At 34.0% G+C, this 18,199-nt stretch overlaps 2 protein-coding genes across 2 annotated transcripts; both read left to right on the top strand.

Moving 5' to 3' along the window:
- The first annotated feature begins 929 nt into the window (after window positions 1-929).
- LOC149185837 (uncharacterized) lies at window positions 930-1,589 on the top strand. The gene has a single exon (XM_089412502.1). It carries the CDS (start codon window positions 1,153-1,155, stop codon window positions 1,354-1,356), a length of 204 nt encoding a protein of 67 aa, XP_089268628.1. The 5' UTR covers window positions 930-1,152; the 3' UTR covers window positions 1,357-1,589.
- Window positions 1,590-10,013: 8,424 nt separating this feature from the next.
- On the top strand, window positions 10,014-10,690 carry LOC149185836 (uncharacterized). The gene has a single exon (XM_089412501.1). The coding sequence runs from the start codon at window positions 10,248-10,250 to the stop codon at window positions 10,449-10,451; it is 204 nt and encodes a 67-aa protein (XP_089268627.1). The 5' UTR covers window positions 10,014-10,247; the 3' UTR covers window positions 10,452-10,690.
- Window positions 10,691-18,199: the final 7,509 nt, after the last annotated feature.

Below are 18,199 nucleotides of genomic sequence, written 5' to 3'. Positions count from 1 at the left end.
ATGGGCCTTTTTAGCACGAGGTGGTTGTGTATGTGCTAGGGTGACCGGGGATCAAACCGCACGAGGTGGTTGTGTATGTGCCAAGATGAAGAGACATGAGACATTTTAAAAATGCCCTAAAAGATCACACACAACTTGACAAACAAACAAAAATGAGAATTAGTAGAAGGGGTATTCCTATGTATTTCCTCTTAACTTTGATATTGATATTAAGAGTGTTCAAATCTAAAATCATTTGTGAGAGATTTTTCGGCGAAAATCACATGGAATACCATTTGTCGACGCGTTTCGAACCAACTAGTGCAAGCATATAGTACAATATGTTTTAGAATAATCCATATTTTTCAAAATAATCATATATAAACATGTCAATGAAACTTGAATTTGAGTGAAGTAATTATTATTAAACCCTCCCAACCACCTAAATTACAATCTTACCGGTTTAGTTACACTGGGAATGAAAAATTTAGGCAAAGGCTTAATACTTTTGAAAGTTTGTAGTCAAACATCTCATATTAAGATGTTTAAGTGGCATTTTAAGTGCTTTGGTCGAAAGTGACAGCGCAACTCCTTCGAACGACCATAAACTCTGAAGTACCACCAACGAAAGGATTGTAGGTGGCGTGCCTTCCCTCGCTTTGCGTCGTGGTGAACGAATTATTTGTTAGGTGTGTGAAGTGGGTCACTCGTAAATAAAGAAAGAGAGGCAAGGCAAAATCGAATCTATAGCTACCAATGATATCAGCCCACGCATTGTAATAAAAACCCACAGCCAGGCTAGCGGCCATGCTGACTGCTCTGCTGTTGCCATCCATACTAATTCCTATTTCCGACCCCACATTTAATCAATTTTCCACATTTGACAGATCGGACACATATATTTTATATCTTTGACGCGTGAATTGCCCGTTGCTAGTGGGAGGTGGAGATGACTATTAATATACGCGGCTCTCAACCGCGCTGCTGTATAAATTGTGCGCTCACATCTGTTTTGGTTGAGTGTTCGAATCTCGGAGGAGAAGTTTTTCGCTTCACATTTGGAGGTTTCTTTGTCTTTCTGATATTCACATTTGTTCGGCGAGGCCTGGGCTTAGCGTTTGAACATTTCAGTATCACCTAGCAGGAGCAGGTTCCTTGTGAGTGCGAGAAAGAATGGCAGGCGTAGGCAAATGCGTATCGGTAGCCCTGTTGGTTGTTGTCATGATGATGATGGGAGCAGCAGAAGCAACAGAGGTGAAGGCAGCTGCGCCCAGTCCGACAATGGAGGCAGGGGCCGCTTCAATGCCCGGCCTTCCCTCCCTATTCTCTGCCCTCGTCGCTTCCTTCATTCCGTTTCTGGCATGTCGATTTTACTGAGATGTCATGAGGCTGTTCTCAGATCCATTTTTCTGATGCCTTTCAGAGGCGGCTACTATTTTCTGATTTATGTCGTATTATTATTTTCTATTCTTTTCTGGAGTAGAGGCAGAGTATTTGTATCTGGTACACTGTTTTCTTTCTTCAGGTTAATCTAGGAAATAAATGGATCTTTTCAAGGTCCTTTCTAATTTATTGTATATTCTCTGGAGCAATAAAATTCTTTTGGACAACCTTGGATTATTATAATGGCGGTGACATTACACGGAGTTAGGGTTTGTTCGTATAAGGGTTATTGATGAATGTCCTGGGGCAGAATGTGAAGCAACTTGAATAGGTGATGGCCATCTGTATTCAGTTGCTTATAGTGAGTACTATATATATCTGGATGATTGAAATCGTCGCCAACATAATGTTGGGTTCTTCATTTTATTTTCCAAGAGCGACTGAACATTGATCTTGGATGTATGGGTTACCCGTAGGAAATAAATTTAATCACGTTTGAATAAAACTGATGTTAATTTTACAGTTTGCAATCTCACAGTGGGCTCACATCGGCCCTGAGATGATAAATATAAAGGTCTAGAGAAAAATTTAAAAATCATATTTATAACCGATGTAAATATAATTTGGAAATCTCTGTTTAGTGTTCTTTAAAAACAGTTTTAGTTTCAAAGTTCTTTCTTTTCATTTTTTTTCCCTTTTAATAAAAATTCACATGTAAATATAATTTGGAAGTTTCTGTTTATTATTCTATGAAAATGGTTTTAGTTTCAATTTTTTTTTTTTCCCTTTGTTTTTAAATAATTTTCTTTTCTTTTTAACAGAAACTTTACTTTCTTTCCTTTTCCCTTTATCTATTTCCGCTTGTATTCATCTTTCTCTATTGTTTAGCTGTTCTCTCTTTTATTCTTGATAAAAACTTCATATCGCATTTCTTTTATTTTGTAAGTGATTTCTTCTTTTATTTGATTTTCTTTTTTAAGTTTTTTATTTAGCAATTTTCTCTTCTATTTTTTTTATTGATTTTTTTATTCCATTATTCTCAACAATTTTTTAATCCAATTTTCTCCCTTTTCTTACTCTTTTGTAAAAGTTTTCTCAATTTTCTCTTTTGTTGATTTTTTTTTCTAAAGTTTTCTGAATTTTCTCTTCCATTAATTTTTTTTCTCATTCTTTTTTTCTATTTTTTTAATATTATAAATCTATTTAAATAAAAAATTTCTCCAAAAATATAACTATTTACATTTTTCATTCAAATCCATTGATCCACTATCACCCTATATACATTGTCCATTCAAGTATCCTCTGAGGAGCAACGTTCGCTTGTTAAGGTGCTCTCTCTCATAATACTCCCTTAATGCACTCTCAAAGGAAATCTAATATGGAAGCAATCAGGGGGTGTTACAAATAGATAAAACATTTCAATTTCAATTTTTGTATTAAAGTTATTTCTACAATTTGATTTCTTTAGAGTGGTATAGCATTAAAAAAAAAAAGAAGAATTATCAAAATTTTATATCAAGATCATTTCACGCAAAAGAAAAAAAACTACGAAAATTTTATTGCAAATTGAAGCAAAAACTACAAAATTTTTATTGCGAATTGAAGCAAAGCCACGAATATAAAAAACATTTCACACAATTCCCCAAAGGGGAAAATTCAATTACTTCATCAATCTTGAGTGTGGTAATTATTATATAAATGGTTTTTTATATAACTATAGGTTACCATAATAATTTTTTAACTATTTTTATAATATCTCGATAACTACTAACTCCCATGATTTTTCCATAATATCTCCTCGAATCCCTTTATGAATTTCTCAATATTTTTACATTTATATTTTCACTCATTCCTCCTCAACTCCCTTGGACTTCTAAATTTAATCTACATCTCATCATGTTATTTATTTATTAATCATTACAAACTTACAAATTAATTTTAATGACCATTTCTTTATCTTTATGTTTTTATTTTTATTTTTATTCTTCTTCGTTATTTTGTTCTTAATTTTCTTTTTACACCAACACATCATAAACATTGTTAAAATCCATATGAAAAAATTAACATACATGGAAATACATGACCAATTATTGTATTGGTGAATTTTGTAAGAAATTATTTCACATACATGATTATGAGCCTTTCTTCCACTTTCTTCCATTAATACTTATAACTTTTACTCCACATACATCACCCGTTATTATCTTGAATTTTTTTTTGGCTTACCTACAACTATTATGTTGATTTTTTTTTGGCTTACCCACAACTATTCTGGTAGTCTTTCATTACAATTAATTATAAAATTATTAACCCTATTTACTTTTGTGTCTCCTAAGAAATTTATATACATATAAAAATATGATCTTCAATGATTGTCATAGAAAATAATGACAACTTTTCACTATAATATTATAATCTTTACTTTTGGTTTTAGATTTTTCACGTTAAGATTGGTTTAAGTTTAATTTTAAATGGCATTGTAAAATATTAAATTAAATAAAAATAATATTTTACATCCTAGGTTGATGCAAGAGTTTATAATCACAGTTTAAATGGTGATTATTCTAGGTTGATGCGTGAGTTTAAATAGTGATTTTTCATGATATTTGATTTCTTGGATTTTCTTGGAATTATAATATAATATATGTTATTTAATTTAATTATTTATATTTATATTGAAGGTTGTTTTATATAAATTTAGATTTTTTTTATTATTAAAAATATTTAATTTATTGATATGTCAATTTTAAATTATATATTTAAAAATCTAAGTTAAAGTTTACTATTCAATTAAACAAATTTCAAATTTTATAATATAATTATTTAGAAATATTTACAACTTTGGGTAGTTTGTGATGTTGATTTCATTTTCAATGATTTATATACAAGCAGATTTTATTTTATTTTATTTTCTATATTTTATCTTCTTTCATAATTTTATTTGCATGATTTGATGGACACTCCAATTTTGTTTGGCTATGCAATAATGTTTTTTAGTTTATTTAAATAGTTTTTAAATATTAAAGAGTTTTCAAATGTAATTTATATCAAAATTAATGTGGATTAAAAATGTAAAAGATTTAATATGTTTATTAAAAACATGTATGTGAATTTGTCCATTAATATAGAGTTGAGCAAAAATATTGAGAAAATTAGTTGACAATTTATACAAAAGATTAAAAATGAATATATATGGTTAAAAGATTAATTGTTATTTAAAATTATACTCAATTATTTGATTATTTATGTATTGTATAAGATAAGATAAGATAAGATAAATATATTTATGTCCAACTAATGACTATAAAGTAGGTCAAACGGACTATTGAGTACAATGATGTCCATACAATGTGGGAGAACCAAATTGTCTCTTATAAAAAATAAAATGCATGAATATAAAAGGTACAATGCAGGAACATAAAAGATACAATGTATGTAATGCCTTGACGAAGAAGATCCAGGGGCTAATGGGTTTGAGGACCAAACCCATCTCTCCTAACATTCTAGGCTGACTGAAGAACAATGAAAAAAGCTCCACAAAGTTTGCTAGCCTGATGAAGGGCCAGTGGGAGGTGCAGATTGTTAACTAAATTGTTGTCTGGGGGAGTTCGCGCAATACTGAGGTTTGGAGGACCTAGTCCGTCTACTAGGGACAGATCTGAGACAATTTTGTTGCTGATATCTCGTGTGGCGGGGTGAGGTCCCACAGATCCTTAATGGTTTAAAGTCTGGATATGAAACAATATCAATCGTTCTCTTTGTGCCCCTGTCTGAAGGTAGTACCCTAAAAAATGTCGTGATCCTATGTGTGGGGTCTGGTCTAATGGGAGGTTGAAGAATATGTGCTTAGAACCTGAGAGCCTCCTACATATATAGGGCCAAACATCTCTGATCGAGATACATGAAAGTTTGCGAGGGTCTAAGAGTCTCTGAACAAGAAATGGAACCTTCCCCTGATCTCGTAATAGATAGGGCATCCAAAAATGAAGTGCGCCTCAATCTCTACTTCCTAATGACATACCTGACATATTATGTTTGGTCTATCAATCTGGTGGTCCATCTCTACTCGAATTCTATGAGAACCTACTCTAAACTGGCCTCGTGGAATGCGAAGAGCATGCATCCAATGGTGAAACATATATTGGGGTCGAATAATGAGCCTGTCTCTCAACTCCAAGAAGTGCTCAACGTAGAAGACCATCTTTGGGCGCAACCCTCCCGGAGGACTTAACCCAGGTGACCTGGATGAACTGGTTGTAGATGTCCTCCCTGATGATCTTGCTCAACTCCTGTCTAGTAGGTAGAAGGTGACCAAGAAAGCCTACCTTGCCTCTGGCTGAATGGTGGTATAACACTTCCTTCCATATTGCAGTAAAAATGACCCCATTTATAGCACTTTATGGATATCATCCACCATCCATCACATCATATTTAAGAGAAAATTCTAAGGTTCAAGCATTGGAACATCACATCGAGCATCAATAACAAGTTCTCCAACTCTTAAAGGATAACCTCACGTTGGTGCAGAATAGAATGAAACAATAGGTAGATCAACATCGCAGTGAAATAAGTTTTGATGTAGGTGACTGGGTATTCCTACGACTACAACCATATAAACAAATGTCCCTCAACCAAGCTAAGAAGGATAATAAATTATAACTAAAGTATTATCGTCTGTACAAGGTGTTGCAAAAGATTGGTACTATGGCATGCAGATTGGAGCTTCCTGCAGCTTCCCGAATGCACCCAGTTTTCCATGTTTCATGTTTAAAGAAGGTTATAGGTGACAAGCTCCCAGTTCAAACAATGTTGCCAGAACTTGAAGAGGAAGGAAAAATCATATTGGAACCGGAAGCAGTCACAGAAACAAGAACTTGACAGCTGCGAAATCGATCAATTTCAGAGTATCTCATCAAGTGGAAGAACTTATTCGTTGAAGTTTCCACATGGAAGGATGAGAATTTTATACAGAAGCATCTAGAACTACTCGAGCATTGAGGACAACGCTTTTTAGAAGGAGAAGAGCATGTTAGGCCCCTATAATACTAGTGATTCCCCCATTACTATTGTCATTGTATCCCTTATTATTATTATTGTGCCCCTATTGTCCCCATATTGTTATTAGTATGCCCCATAGAAACCCACTATTGTTATTTTTGGGCCCTTATGTTATTACTGTTATGTCGGCTGGATTATATTGTGACCCCTTAGACTCCTATATATAGAAGGGAGGTTTAGTCATTTGTATCATCCAAGAATTGTTCATTTGCGTAATGTAAAGGAGTTTCCCCCTCGAAGAGGCTGAATTCTAAGGCGTTGATCTATATTTTCTATCCTTTTGTGAGTTGGTTTCCGATTACAACGGTTTCCTGACCTTTGTTCTATCTCAAACCTTATCTCTGTCACTCAAAAATCTCGCTTACATACTCTGTTCTCAATCATCTAATCCCTATCATTACATTACTTTTCTATTTTATGAATTGAATCCTATCTTAATTGCATTAACAACTCGATCCCTATTTTAATCAATCTAACAATTAAATCTCTATTCTCAAGCTCTATTACACACCTATGCTAACAACTTATCTCCCAGTCTAAAAATAATACAATGTTCCAATTATTACAATAATGAAGTAAATATCATTTTTGAGAGGTCCAACCCTCTCTACTAAAACTGACTTTGACCACTCAGGTCAATGAAATTCATCTCATTTTAGCCACAACATGTGAACATACAATCACATTCCTGGGTAAGTCCGGATCTCCTACATCAGCTTGAGAAGGTTGATCTCCTATATTGACACCACAATTTGTAGCGATGAATTAGATTGCAAGCGAGGCCATGTTCTAGCTCATGCAAAGGAGGAGTAACATAGATTTATGGGCTTGTGTTTTAAAACAAATGAATCACTACTTTGATTCACAGATAGGAATAGATGGTGGCTTGCACTAGTAGCTCTAAAAACTGAGGGTAGGGAGCCATGCCCTAATCATTCCAGGCCGCATTCTAAACCACACCCAATGGAATAGAAGCAACCATACCAATTCTGATTGGAATAGATCTAGAATTGAACAGATCATTGATGATCATTGGTGCAAGTCTTGTAGAGATAAAATGTTGGATTAGATAGTGGCAACAACTATGTAGGCATATTATAGATTGTCAGTAATAGGACAATTTTTTCATAGAATTACAAAATATATACAAATCTATAACAAATTGTAATTGGCATGCAATGGATTACAAGCAAAAGAAATAAAAAATAAATGCCCTACAATCCATATTGGATCAAAGAATAAAATTTAAGGAAACAAAGAGCACAAACGTAAACCCATAATGGATAATGAATTAAAATTTGACTCTAAAGCTAATGGTTTATGAAATCCGATATATGACAAAGTTCTATATTAAAGTGTGAAATAAAATCTCTAATTGATTTTTCATTAAGCACAATCTTTTATATCTTCACATGGAGAAAATAACTCAATAAATTAGGAGAGAAATAATAAATAAATCCTAATAGCTAGTAGCTAAGTGCAATAAAGATATAGATAGACATTTGATCTCAAGTATTCCATAAGAATAAGGAATCAAGAAAGATACAAAACTGATAATCTCCCAAGTGCACACACAACATAATCAATCATATACTAAAAACTAGAACCCCTATCATTCGTTGCATGTGTTTATTTTTTTATGGGCCAAGTTATCTCAATGTCCCGGAATGCCACTTTCCAAAACAAATTCCATCCACTAATGATGATATTTTCTAAAATTAAAATTTCCTAGTCAAACTTAAGAAATACCATTTAACATTAAGAATCAATGCATTATTGGAGAGGTGGAGATAAACATAACAAAAGCCTCTAATTCATTCGATGAGGCCTCACAAGGCAATCCATGTTATAATTGGAGGAGGAGGTAGTGTACCCTTGTGAAACTCACATAATTCCCTTCTAATGTGGTTTAGGAAGATAGTCTAATAATTATGTAGAAGTAAAAGGCTACTTGCATACTATGGTCATTTGCTTTAAAGATTGAAGTAATAGAGATATGAACTATGTGGAAGTTGAAACTCGATATCTCTTTGTTGAATGTCATTATGACATAAACGAACCTAGGTATGTATATAAATTTACAGTGAGTAATAACAATAAAAAAAAACATTCAAAACATTCACTTGTAACCATGTATATAAAAAACTTAATTAGAAAATAAACAACCTATAAAAACATAATTGTAATAAAAAATAAGATTTTCTTATACTAAATATCTCTAAATATAAAATTTAATGATTCCTTAATTCACATGCCTTGTATCAATATTAATCTAATACTTAATATAGATATTAATTTTTTTATATACTATTATTTTCTAAATATGAAATTTAATTATTCGTTAATTCATATACCTTAATTTAATATTAAACTAATGCTTAGCATATAAATTTAAAGTCCTCACTTAAACTTATTCTATATATTCGTTATAATCATGAACCAAACCTATTTGGAATCTAAATATGCTTTTCGATTAAATAATTAAAATCCAACCCAGGAATAAATGATATTATAGTAGTAAAAACAAATGTTTAATAATAATAATAATTTAAAAAACTAAATATAATAACAATAATATTTTAAAAATTAAATATAATATATTTAGATGTTTTTAAAAAAAAAAGATGAAGTGGTGTTACTAAAATGAAAATTGGTGAAGTTTTACTAGCACAATAAATTGAGGATGGGCCTCTTTAGCAAAGCAACCTAGGATCAAACCTCACGAGGTGGTTGTGTATGTGCTAGGGTGACCGGGGATCAAAGCACACGAGGTGGTTGTGTATGTGCCAAGATGAGGAGACATGAGACATTTTAAAAATGCCCTAAAAGATCACACACAACTTGACAAACAAACAAAAATGAGAATTAGTAGAACGGGTATTCCTATGTATTTCCTCTTAATTTTGATATTGACATTAAGAGTGTTCAAATCTAAAATCATTTTAATTGTTTTGATCTCTTTTAATATTTTTTAAGGAAAAACATATAGTACAGTACCTTTTAGAATAATCCATATTTTTCAAAATAATCATATATAAACATGTCAATAAAACTTGAATTTGAGTGAAGTAATTATCATTAAACCCTCCCAACTACCTAAATTACAATCTTACTGTTTGGTTACACCGGCAATGAAAAATTTAGGTAAAGGCTAAATACTTTTGAAAGTTTGTAGTCAAACATATCATATTAAGATGTTTAAGTGGCATTTTAAGCGCTTTTGTCGAAAGTGACAGCGCAACTCCTTCGAATGACCATAAACTTTAAAGTACCACCAACGAAAGGATTGTAGGTGGCGTGCCTTTCCTCGCTTTGCGTCGTGGTGAGCAAATTATTTGTTAGGTGTGTGAGGTGGGTCACTCGTAAATAAAGAAAGAGAGGCAAGGCAAAATCGAATCTATAGCTACCAATGATATCAGCCCACGCATTGTGAAAAAAACCCACAGCCAGGCTAGCGGCCATGCTGTCTGCTCTGCTGTTGCCATCCATACTAATACCTATTTCCGACCCCACATTTAATCAATTTTCCACATTTGACAGATCGGACACATATATTTTATATATCTTTGACGCGTGGATTGCCCGTTGCTAGTGGGAGGTGGAGATGACTATTAATATACGCGGCTCTCAACCGCACTGCTGTATAAATTGTGCGCTCACATCTGTTTTGGTTGAGTGTTCGAATCTCAGGGGAGAAGTTTTTCGCTTCACATTTGGAGGTTCTTTGTCTTTCTGATATTCACATTTGTTCGGCGAGGCCTGGGCTTAGCGTTTGAACATTTCAGTATCACCTAGCAGGAGCAGGTTTCTTGTGAGTGCGAGAAAGAATGGCAGGCGTAGGCAAATGCGTATCTGTAGCCCTGTTGGTTGTTGTCATGATGATGATGGGAGCAGCAGAAGCAACAGAGGTGAAGGCAGCTGCGCCCAGTCCGACAATGGAGGCAGGGGCCGCTTCAATGCCCGGCCTTCCCTCCCTATTCTCTGCCCTCGTCGCTTCCTTCATTCCGTTTCTGGCATGTCGATTTTACTGAGATGTCTTGAGGCTGTTCTCAGATCCATTTTTCTGATGCCTCTCAGAGGCGGCTACTATTTTCTTTATATATATATATAGTTCTGATTTATGTCGTATTATTATTTTCTATTCTTTTCTGGAGTAGAGGCAGAGTATTTGTATCTGGTACACTGTTTTCTTTCTTCAGGTTAATCTAGGAAATAAATGGATCTCTAATTTATTGTATATTCTCTGGAGCAATAAAATTCTTTTGGACAACCTTGGATTATTATAATGGCGGTGACATTACACGGAGTTAGGGTTTGTTCGTATAAGGGTTATTGATGAATGTCCTTGGGCAGAATGTGAAGCAACTTGAATAGGTGATGGCCATCTGTATTCAGTTGCTTGTAGTGAGTACTATATATCTGGATGATTGAAATCGTCGCCAACCTAATGTTGGGTTCTTCATTTTATTTTCCAGGAGCGACTGAACATTGATCTTGGATGTATGGGTTACCCGTGGGAAATAAATTTAATCATGTTTGAATGAAACTGATGTTAATTTTACAGTTTGCAGTTTCACAGTGGGCTCACATCGGCGCTGAGATGATAAATATAAAGGTCCAGAGAAAAATTTAAAAATCATATTTATAACCGATGTAAATATAATTTGGAAATCTCTGTTTAGTGTTCTTTAAACACAGTTTTAGTTTCAAAGTTCTTTCTTTTCATTTATTTTTCTTTTAATAAAAATTCACATGTAAATATAATTTGGAAGTTTCTGTTTATTATTCTATGAAAATGGTTTTAGTTTCAATTTTTTTTTTCCTTTGTTTTAAAATAATTTTCTTTTCTTTTTAACAGAAATTTTACTCTCTCCTTTTCCCTTTATCTATTTCTGCTCGTATTCATCTTTCTCTATTGTTTAGCGGTTCTCTCTTTTATTCTTGATAAAAACTTCATAGCCCATTTCTTTTATTTTGTGAGTGATTTCTTCTTTTATTTGATTTTTTTTTTAAGTTTTTTATTTAGCAATTTTCTCTTCTATTTTTTTATTCCATTATTCTTAACAATTTTTTAATCCAATTTTCTCCCTTTTCTTATTTTTTGTAAAAGTTTTCTCAATTTTCTCTTCCTTTAATTTTTTTTCTCATTCCTTTTTTTTTTTTTTATTTTTTAATTATTATAAATCTATTTAAATAAAAAAATTTCTCTAAAAATATAACTATTTACATTTTTCATTCAAATCCATTGATCCACTATCATCCTATATACATTGTCCATTAACGTATCCTCTAATGAGCAACATTCTCTTGTTAATGTGCTCTCTCTCATAATACTCCCTTAATGCACTCTCAAAGGAAATCTAATATGGAAGCAAATTAATGACCACAAGTAAAGTAAAATTATCAGGTGGTGTTACAAATAGATAAAATATTTCAATTTCAATTTTAACTTTTTTATTGGTGTTACAAATAGATAAAATATTTCAATTTCAATTTCAACTTTTTTTATTAAAGTCATTTCTACAATTTTATTTCCTTAGAGTGGTATAGCAAAAAAAAGGAATTATCAAAACTTTTATCTAGATGATTTCACGCAAAAGAAAAAAAACTATAAAAATTTTATTGCAAATTGAAGCAAAACCTACAAAAATTTTATTGCGAATTGAAGCAAAGCCACGAATATCAAAAACATTTCACACAATTCCCCCAAAGGGGAAAATGCAATCTTGAGTGTGGTAATTATTATATAAATGGTTTTTTATATAACTATAGGTTACCATAATATTTTTTTCAATTATTTTTATAATATCTCGATAACTACTAACTCCCATGATTTTTCGATAATATCTCCTCGAATCCGTCTATGAATCTCTCAATATTTTTCATTTATAATTTCACTTATTCCTCCTCAACTCCCTTGGACTTCTAAATTTAATCTACATCTCATCAGATTATTTATTTATTAATCATTACAAACTTACAAATTAATTTTTATGACTATTTCTTTATCTTTATGCTTTAATTTTTATTTTTATTCTTCTTTTATTTTGTTCTTAATTTTCTTTTTACACCAACACATCATAAACATTGTTAAAATCCATATAAAAAAATAAACATACATAGAAATACATTACCAATTATATAAAAAAATTAACATACATGGAAATACATGACCAATTATTGTATTGGTGAATTTTGTAAGAAATTATTTCTCATACATGATTATCAACCTTTCTTCCATTAATCTTCATACTTATAACTTTTACTCCACATACATCACCCGTTATTATCTTAGAATTTTTTTTGGCTTGCGTACAACTATTATCTTGAATTTTTTTTGGCTTACCCACAACTATTCTGGTACTCTTTCATTACAATTAATTATAAAATTATTAACCCTATTTACTTTTGTGTCTCCTAAGAAATTTATATACATATAAAAATATGATCTTCAGTGATTGTCATAGAAAATAATGATAACTTTTCACTATAATATTATAATCTTTACTTTTGGTTTTAGATTTTTCACGTTAAGATTGGTTTAAGTGTAATTTTAAATGGCATTGTAAAATATTAAATTAAATAAATATTATATTTTACATTCTAGGTTGATGCAAGAGTTTAAATGGTGATTATTCTAGGTTGATGCGTGAGTTTAAATAGTGATTTTTCATGATATTTGATTTCTTGGATTTTCTTGGAATTATAATATAATATATGTTATTTAATTTTATTATTTATATTTATATGTGAGGTTGTTTTATATAAATTTAGATTTTTTTATTATTATTAAAAATATTTAATTTATTGATATGTAAATTTTAGATTATATATTTAAAAATTTAAGTTAAAGTTTACTATTCAATTAAACAAATTTCAAATTTTATAATATAATAATTTAGAAATATTTACAACTTTGGGTAGTTTGTGATGTTGATTTCATTTTTAATGATTTATATATAAGCAGATTTTATTTATTTATTTTTTATATTTCCTTTCATAATTTTATTTCTATTTGTTGGACACTCCAATTTTGTTTGGCCATGCAATAATGTTTTTTAGTTTATTTAAATAGTTTTTAAATATTATAGAGTTTTCAAATGTAATTTATATCAAAATTAATGTGGATTAAAAATATAAAAGATTTAATATGTTTATTAAAAACATGTATGTGAATTTGTCCATTAATATAAAGTTGAGCAAAAATATTGAGAAAATTAGTTGACAATTTATACAAAAGATTAAAAATGAGTATATATGGTTAAAAGATTAATTGTTATTTAAAATTATACTCAATTATTTGATTATTTATGTATTGTATAAGATAAGATAAGATAAGATAAGATAAATATATATATGTCCAACTAATGACTATAAAGTAGGTCAAAGGGACTATTGAGTACAATGATGTCCATACAATGTGGGAGAACCAAATTGTCTCTTATAAAAAATAAAATGCATGAATATAAAAGGTACGATGCAGGAACATAAAATATACAATGTATGTAATGCCTTGACGAAGAAGATCCAGGGGCTAATGGGTTTGAGGACCAGACCCATCTCTCCTAACATTCTAGGCTGATTGAAGAACAATGAAAAAAGCTCCACAAAGTTTGCTAGCCTGATGAAGGGCCAGTGGGAGGTGCAGACTGTTAACTAAATTGTTGTCTGGGGGAGTTCGTTCAATACTGAGGTTTGGAGGACCTAGTCCGTCTACCAGGGACATATCTGAGACAATTTTGTTGCTGATATCTCGTGTGGCGGGGTGAGGTCCCACAGATCCTTAATGGTCTAAAGTCTGGATATGAAACAATATCAATCGTTCTCTTTGTGCCCCTGTCTGAAGGTAGTACCCTAAAAAATGTCGTGATCCTATGTGTGGGGTTTGGTCTAATGGGAGGCTGAAGAGTATGTGCTTAGAACCTGAGAGCCTCCTGCATATATAGGGCCAAACATCTCTAATCGAGATACCTGAAAGTCTGCGAGGGTCTGAGAGTATCTGAACAAGCAATGGAACCTTCCCCTGATCTCGTAATAGATAGGACGTCCAAAAATGAAGTGCGCCTCGGTCTCTACTTCCTAATGACATACCTAACATATTATGTTTGGTCTATCAATCTGGTGGTCCATCTCTACCCGAATTCTATGAGAACCTACTCTGAACTGGCCTCATGGAACGTGAAGAGCATACATCCAATGGTGAAACATATATTGGGGTCAAATAATGAGCCCGTCTCTCAACTCCAAGAAGTGCTTAGCATAGAAGACCATCTTTGGTCGCAACCCTCCCGGAGGACTGACCCAGGTGACCTGGATGAACTGGTTGTAGATGTCCTCCCTGATGATCTTGCTCAACTCCTGTCTAGTAGGTAGAAGGTGACCAAGAGCATCCATGGAATATCAAAAACGAGGGAGACAATCCAACTGAATGCCCACTGACCCTAAGAGATCTGAAACTCCTGAAACCAAAATCTAGCCCGACCCAAAGTAGTAGAACGAGCAATAGTCTTAGAAGAGAAATATGCCAAGTAAGGGCAACAGTCCCAACTCTTTATCGAGTCTGCAAATCCACAGACACGATGCAAGAATGAGACCAAACTGAAGACTGTCTCAAGCCGAAAGGGCTAAGCTCCAAACTCTGCAAGGATGATGTGTTGAGGTACTGTCTGTTTGCATCTAATGATGCAGTAGAGAAGAAGAATCTGGACTCTCTCAACTTAAGCCCAATCTGACTCAAGATAAGACGGTCCCCAAATCTCTGAGCAATATAGAGTAGTGGGATGGATCAAGGTGTCCATGAGGTTCATCTTGGACGAGATGTCCTAGAAGTGATGTCGAAAGCACTATTTCTCGAGAAGGGCTAAGGATCCATATCCTTTGTTGATCTAACGCTGAAGCGCTGGTCACAAACTAAAGTGATGACCTGAGAATTGCAGCCCCAAGTACGTATAGATGCTGGTGATCTCAACCTCCTCCCCTAGGAATAGGAAGTGAAGGTTCAAAGTTTTCTTCACCCCATTGAAGATCATAATCTTGGTTTTACCTAGGTTGACCATCAACTGTCGAAGATCGCAAAACATAGCTAAGGCATCCAACTGCCTCTGTAATCCTTCTGGAGATGAGGAGAGGAGGACCATGTCATCAGCAAATAGTATAATAGATATCAGGACCTGGTGAAGAAGGCAACCATCAATGTCTTGGATATGCTCGTGTAGAAAAGCCTCCAACTCATCAATATAGATCCCAAATAGGGTAGGGGACAATGGACAACCCTGTTTAACCCCAATAGTGCTTCGGATGAAATCAAACATCCCATGAGTGATGCGAAGACGACTAAGGATGAATTCATATAGATGTGCAATATTTGTCAATAGGATCACCGAGATGCCAATATCTCTGAGTCTCTTGAGTAAGGTTTCCCTCGGAACAAAGTCAAAAGCTTTCTGAAAATCTACGAAACAACAATAGAATTTTGAAGAGCGATGTTGTGCCTCCTCAATCACGATGCGGAGGGTGAAGATGTGGTCAATGGTCTGATGAGTTGGTCGAAAACCTACCTGTCCCCTAGCTTCTGAGTTGTATCTACTCAAAGTCATTGGAGATCTTGTTGTGTAGAACAATAGCATACAACTTCGAGAACGTGTGGCCCACCATGATCATTTTGTAGTTATTGGGATTTTAGCTAGAGCCTTATTTGTGGATCGGATGGATGATGTGGTGTGACCACGCCAGTGGAAAGCCTTCACAGGCTACATGGTTGAAATGATCAGTCAAGTAACTAACCAAAGCACGGAAACCGTGTTTAAATAACTCTGCTTGGTAGCCTTCCTCATCAGCTACTTTGTTGCTGTTCATCACCCAAATGGCCTCTCTAATATCTTTGTCTGAGAATAGGTAACATGAAGTGGGTGGGGAGGTAACATGAATTTGGCTCTGGCCTGGAATATCATAAAGGTTGGAAGTGTGAGAGAACATGGATGTAGCGTCAAGGTCAGATGGAAGAGAGGAGCGTTGAGGAAGGATTTTATGCCATAATTTTTTAGGGGAGTGGGCAAAGGAGAGAAAAAGGTTCTCGTCTTCTATGAGATACAAAGAGTCATTTCTTGTGACGAAGGAGATGATGGTAAGAAGCTTTGAGGTTAGGGTAGAAGGGTTCAGAGTGGCTAAAATCATATTGAAGTTCTCGATGTAGAGTCTTGCATTCATCATCATATTGGAATTTGTTCATGGGGCCAGATCCAACTTTTCGGGAGGTGGAAGTGGAACGAGTGGAGTGAGGGAAGATTTTGAGTGCTGCTTCCCAAATGGTAGATGAAAGACGAGTGTATTTAGTGGAAGCAGAATCAAGAAAGTGGAACTGGGTCTTTGATGGGAGCATCTTGCATAGGGTAGAGGAGAAGATGTCAAGGTCACCTTCATCAAATTGAAAGGTGGTTCGGGGTGGGACCCGAGGGGAAGGATGGGGTGGAAGGGGAGGGTCAAACTAGAGAGAGAAGGAAATAAGTGCATGATCAACAAGGGGGATGGGGGAGATCAAGAGATGACGAATAGGGAGCAAATTATGGCTAGTGAGGTGTTGTGCTTATCAACAACCCCCCCATTTACTAGTATTAGTAATAACTGTTAATTTTGGGTATGCTCTATGCTGGAGCAATTTATTTAATTTCTTTTCCATATTAGCAATCACATCAGCATAAAGTAAACTACAGATAGAACATAAATATAAATCGCAGAAGACAAGCCAAGAGAAGAGGATACAAGATGTGGCACCATCCAGGGACAAACCCCACAATGTGTGGGGAAACCCTTTGATCAAATCTTCTTTTATCTTCAAAGTTTAGCAAAGAAAGAGAGAGAGAGAGAAAGTACATTCATAACAGATGTCAACACTTTGACTTGTCTAGATCTAAGCATAGATCATCTCCTATAATGATGAGATCAGTTGAAGACATTCTGCTTCAACTGATACCTATCATCGTGTTGCATCCTCTAGTTGCACCACTGCATACTGCACCATGCTGCACTAGACATGATAATCATCATGCTACCCATACTAATATGCATCATCATCATCAAACTGCTGTCCTTACAGATATGTATCTAGAGAGTAGACCGAGACAAGGAGTGTCCCTTCAAGATTCTTGACTTCACGAGTATAGCGTATCTCCATGACTGTGCATAAGGTGTCAACATGACAGTGTATAGATGTATCCATGACCTGCATATAAAAGATTCCATGTCCTATATATAATTTCCATGGCCTATATATAAATTCCATGGCTGCGTATATAAATGTTTCCATGGCTTGCATATAAAAGATTCCATGTCTTGTATATAATTTCCATGGCCTATATATAAATTCCATGGCTGCGTATATGTTTCTCAATGCCTTGCGCATAAGTATACTCCTTTACAGTGTTAAGGGCATCACATGGCTGTAGTTTAGGGTTACATAATGATGCCATCTTCACACTGAGATTGGCAGTTATAGGTCTCTCATGACTGCGGCTTCCTTCTATGACTATGTTGATCTCTCTCCCATGATAGCGTGAAGATGCCATTGTCTTCATTTGCCTGCGGATCTTTATGTCCTGCATATGTGTCTCCATTGCATGCAGAGACTGCATCTATTCCTTCCTTACTGCGGCTTGATGGCATATATATTCCTGCGGTTAGGCTCCACTACAGTGTATAAGCTAGGGCTGCGTATAGCATTCACTGCAGACAGCGTGATGACTGCATACAACTATCCAGCGTGAACATTGAGACTGCGTGGTAG

Source organism: Pinus tabuliformis, chromosome 3_1, assembly GCF_031772625.1.
Source record: "Pinus tabuliformis cultivar Carrire ecotype Pingquan chromosome 3_1, CPIR1, whole genome shotgun sequence".
NCBI lineage: Eukaryota > Viridiplantae > Streptophyta > Pinopsida > Pinales > Pinaceae > Pinus > Pinus tabuliformis.
This window is presented reverse-complemented; position numbering and strand designations above follow the sequence as displayed.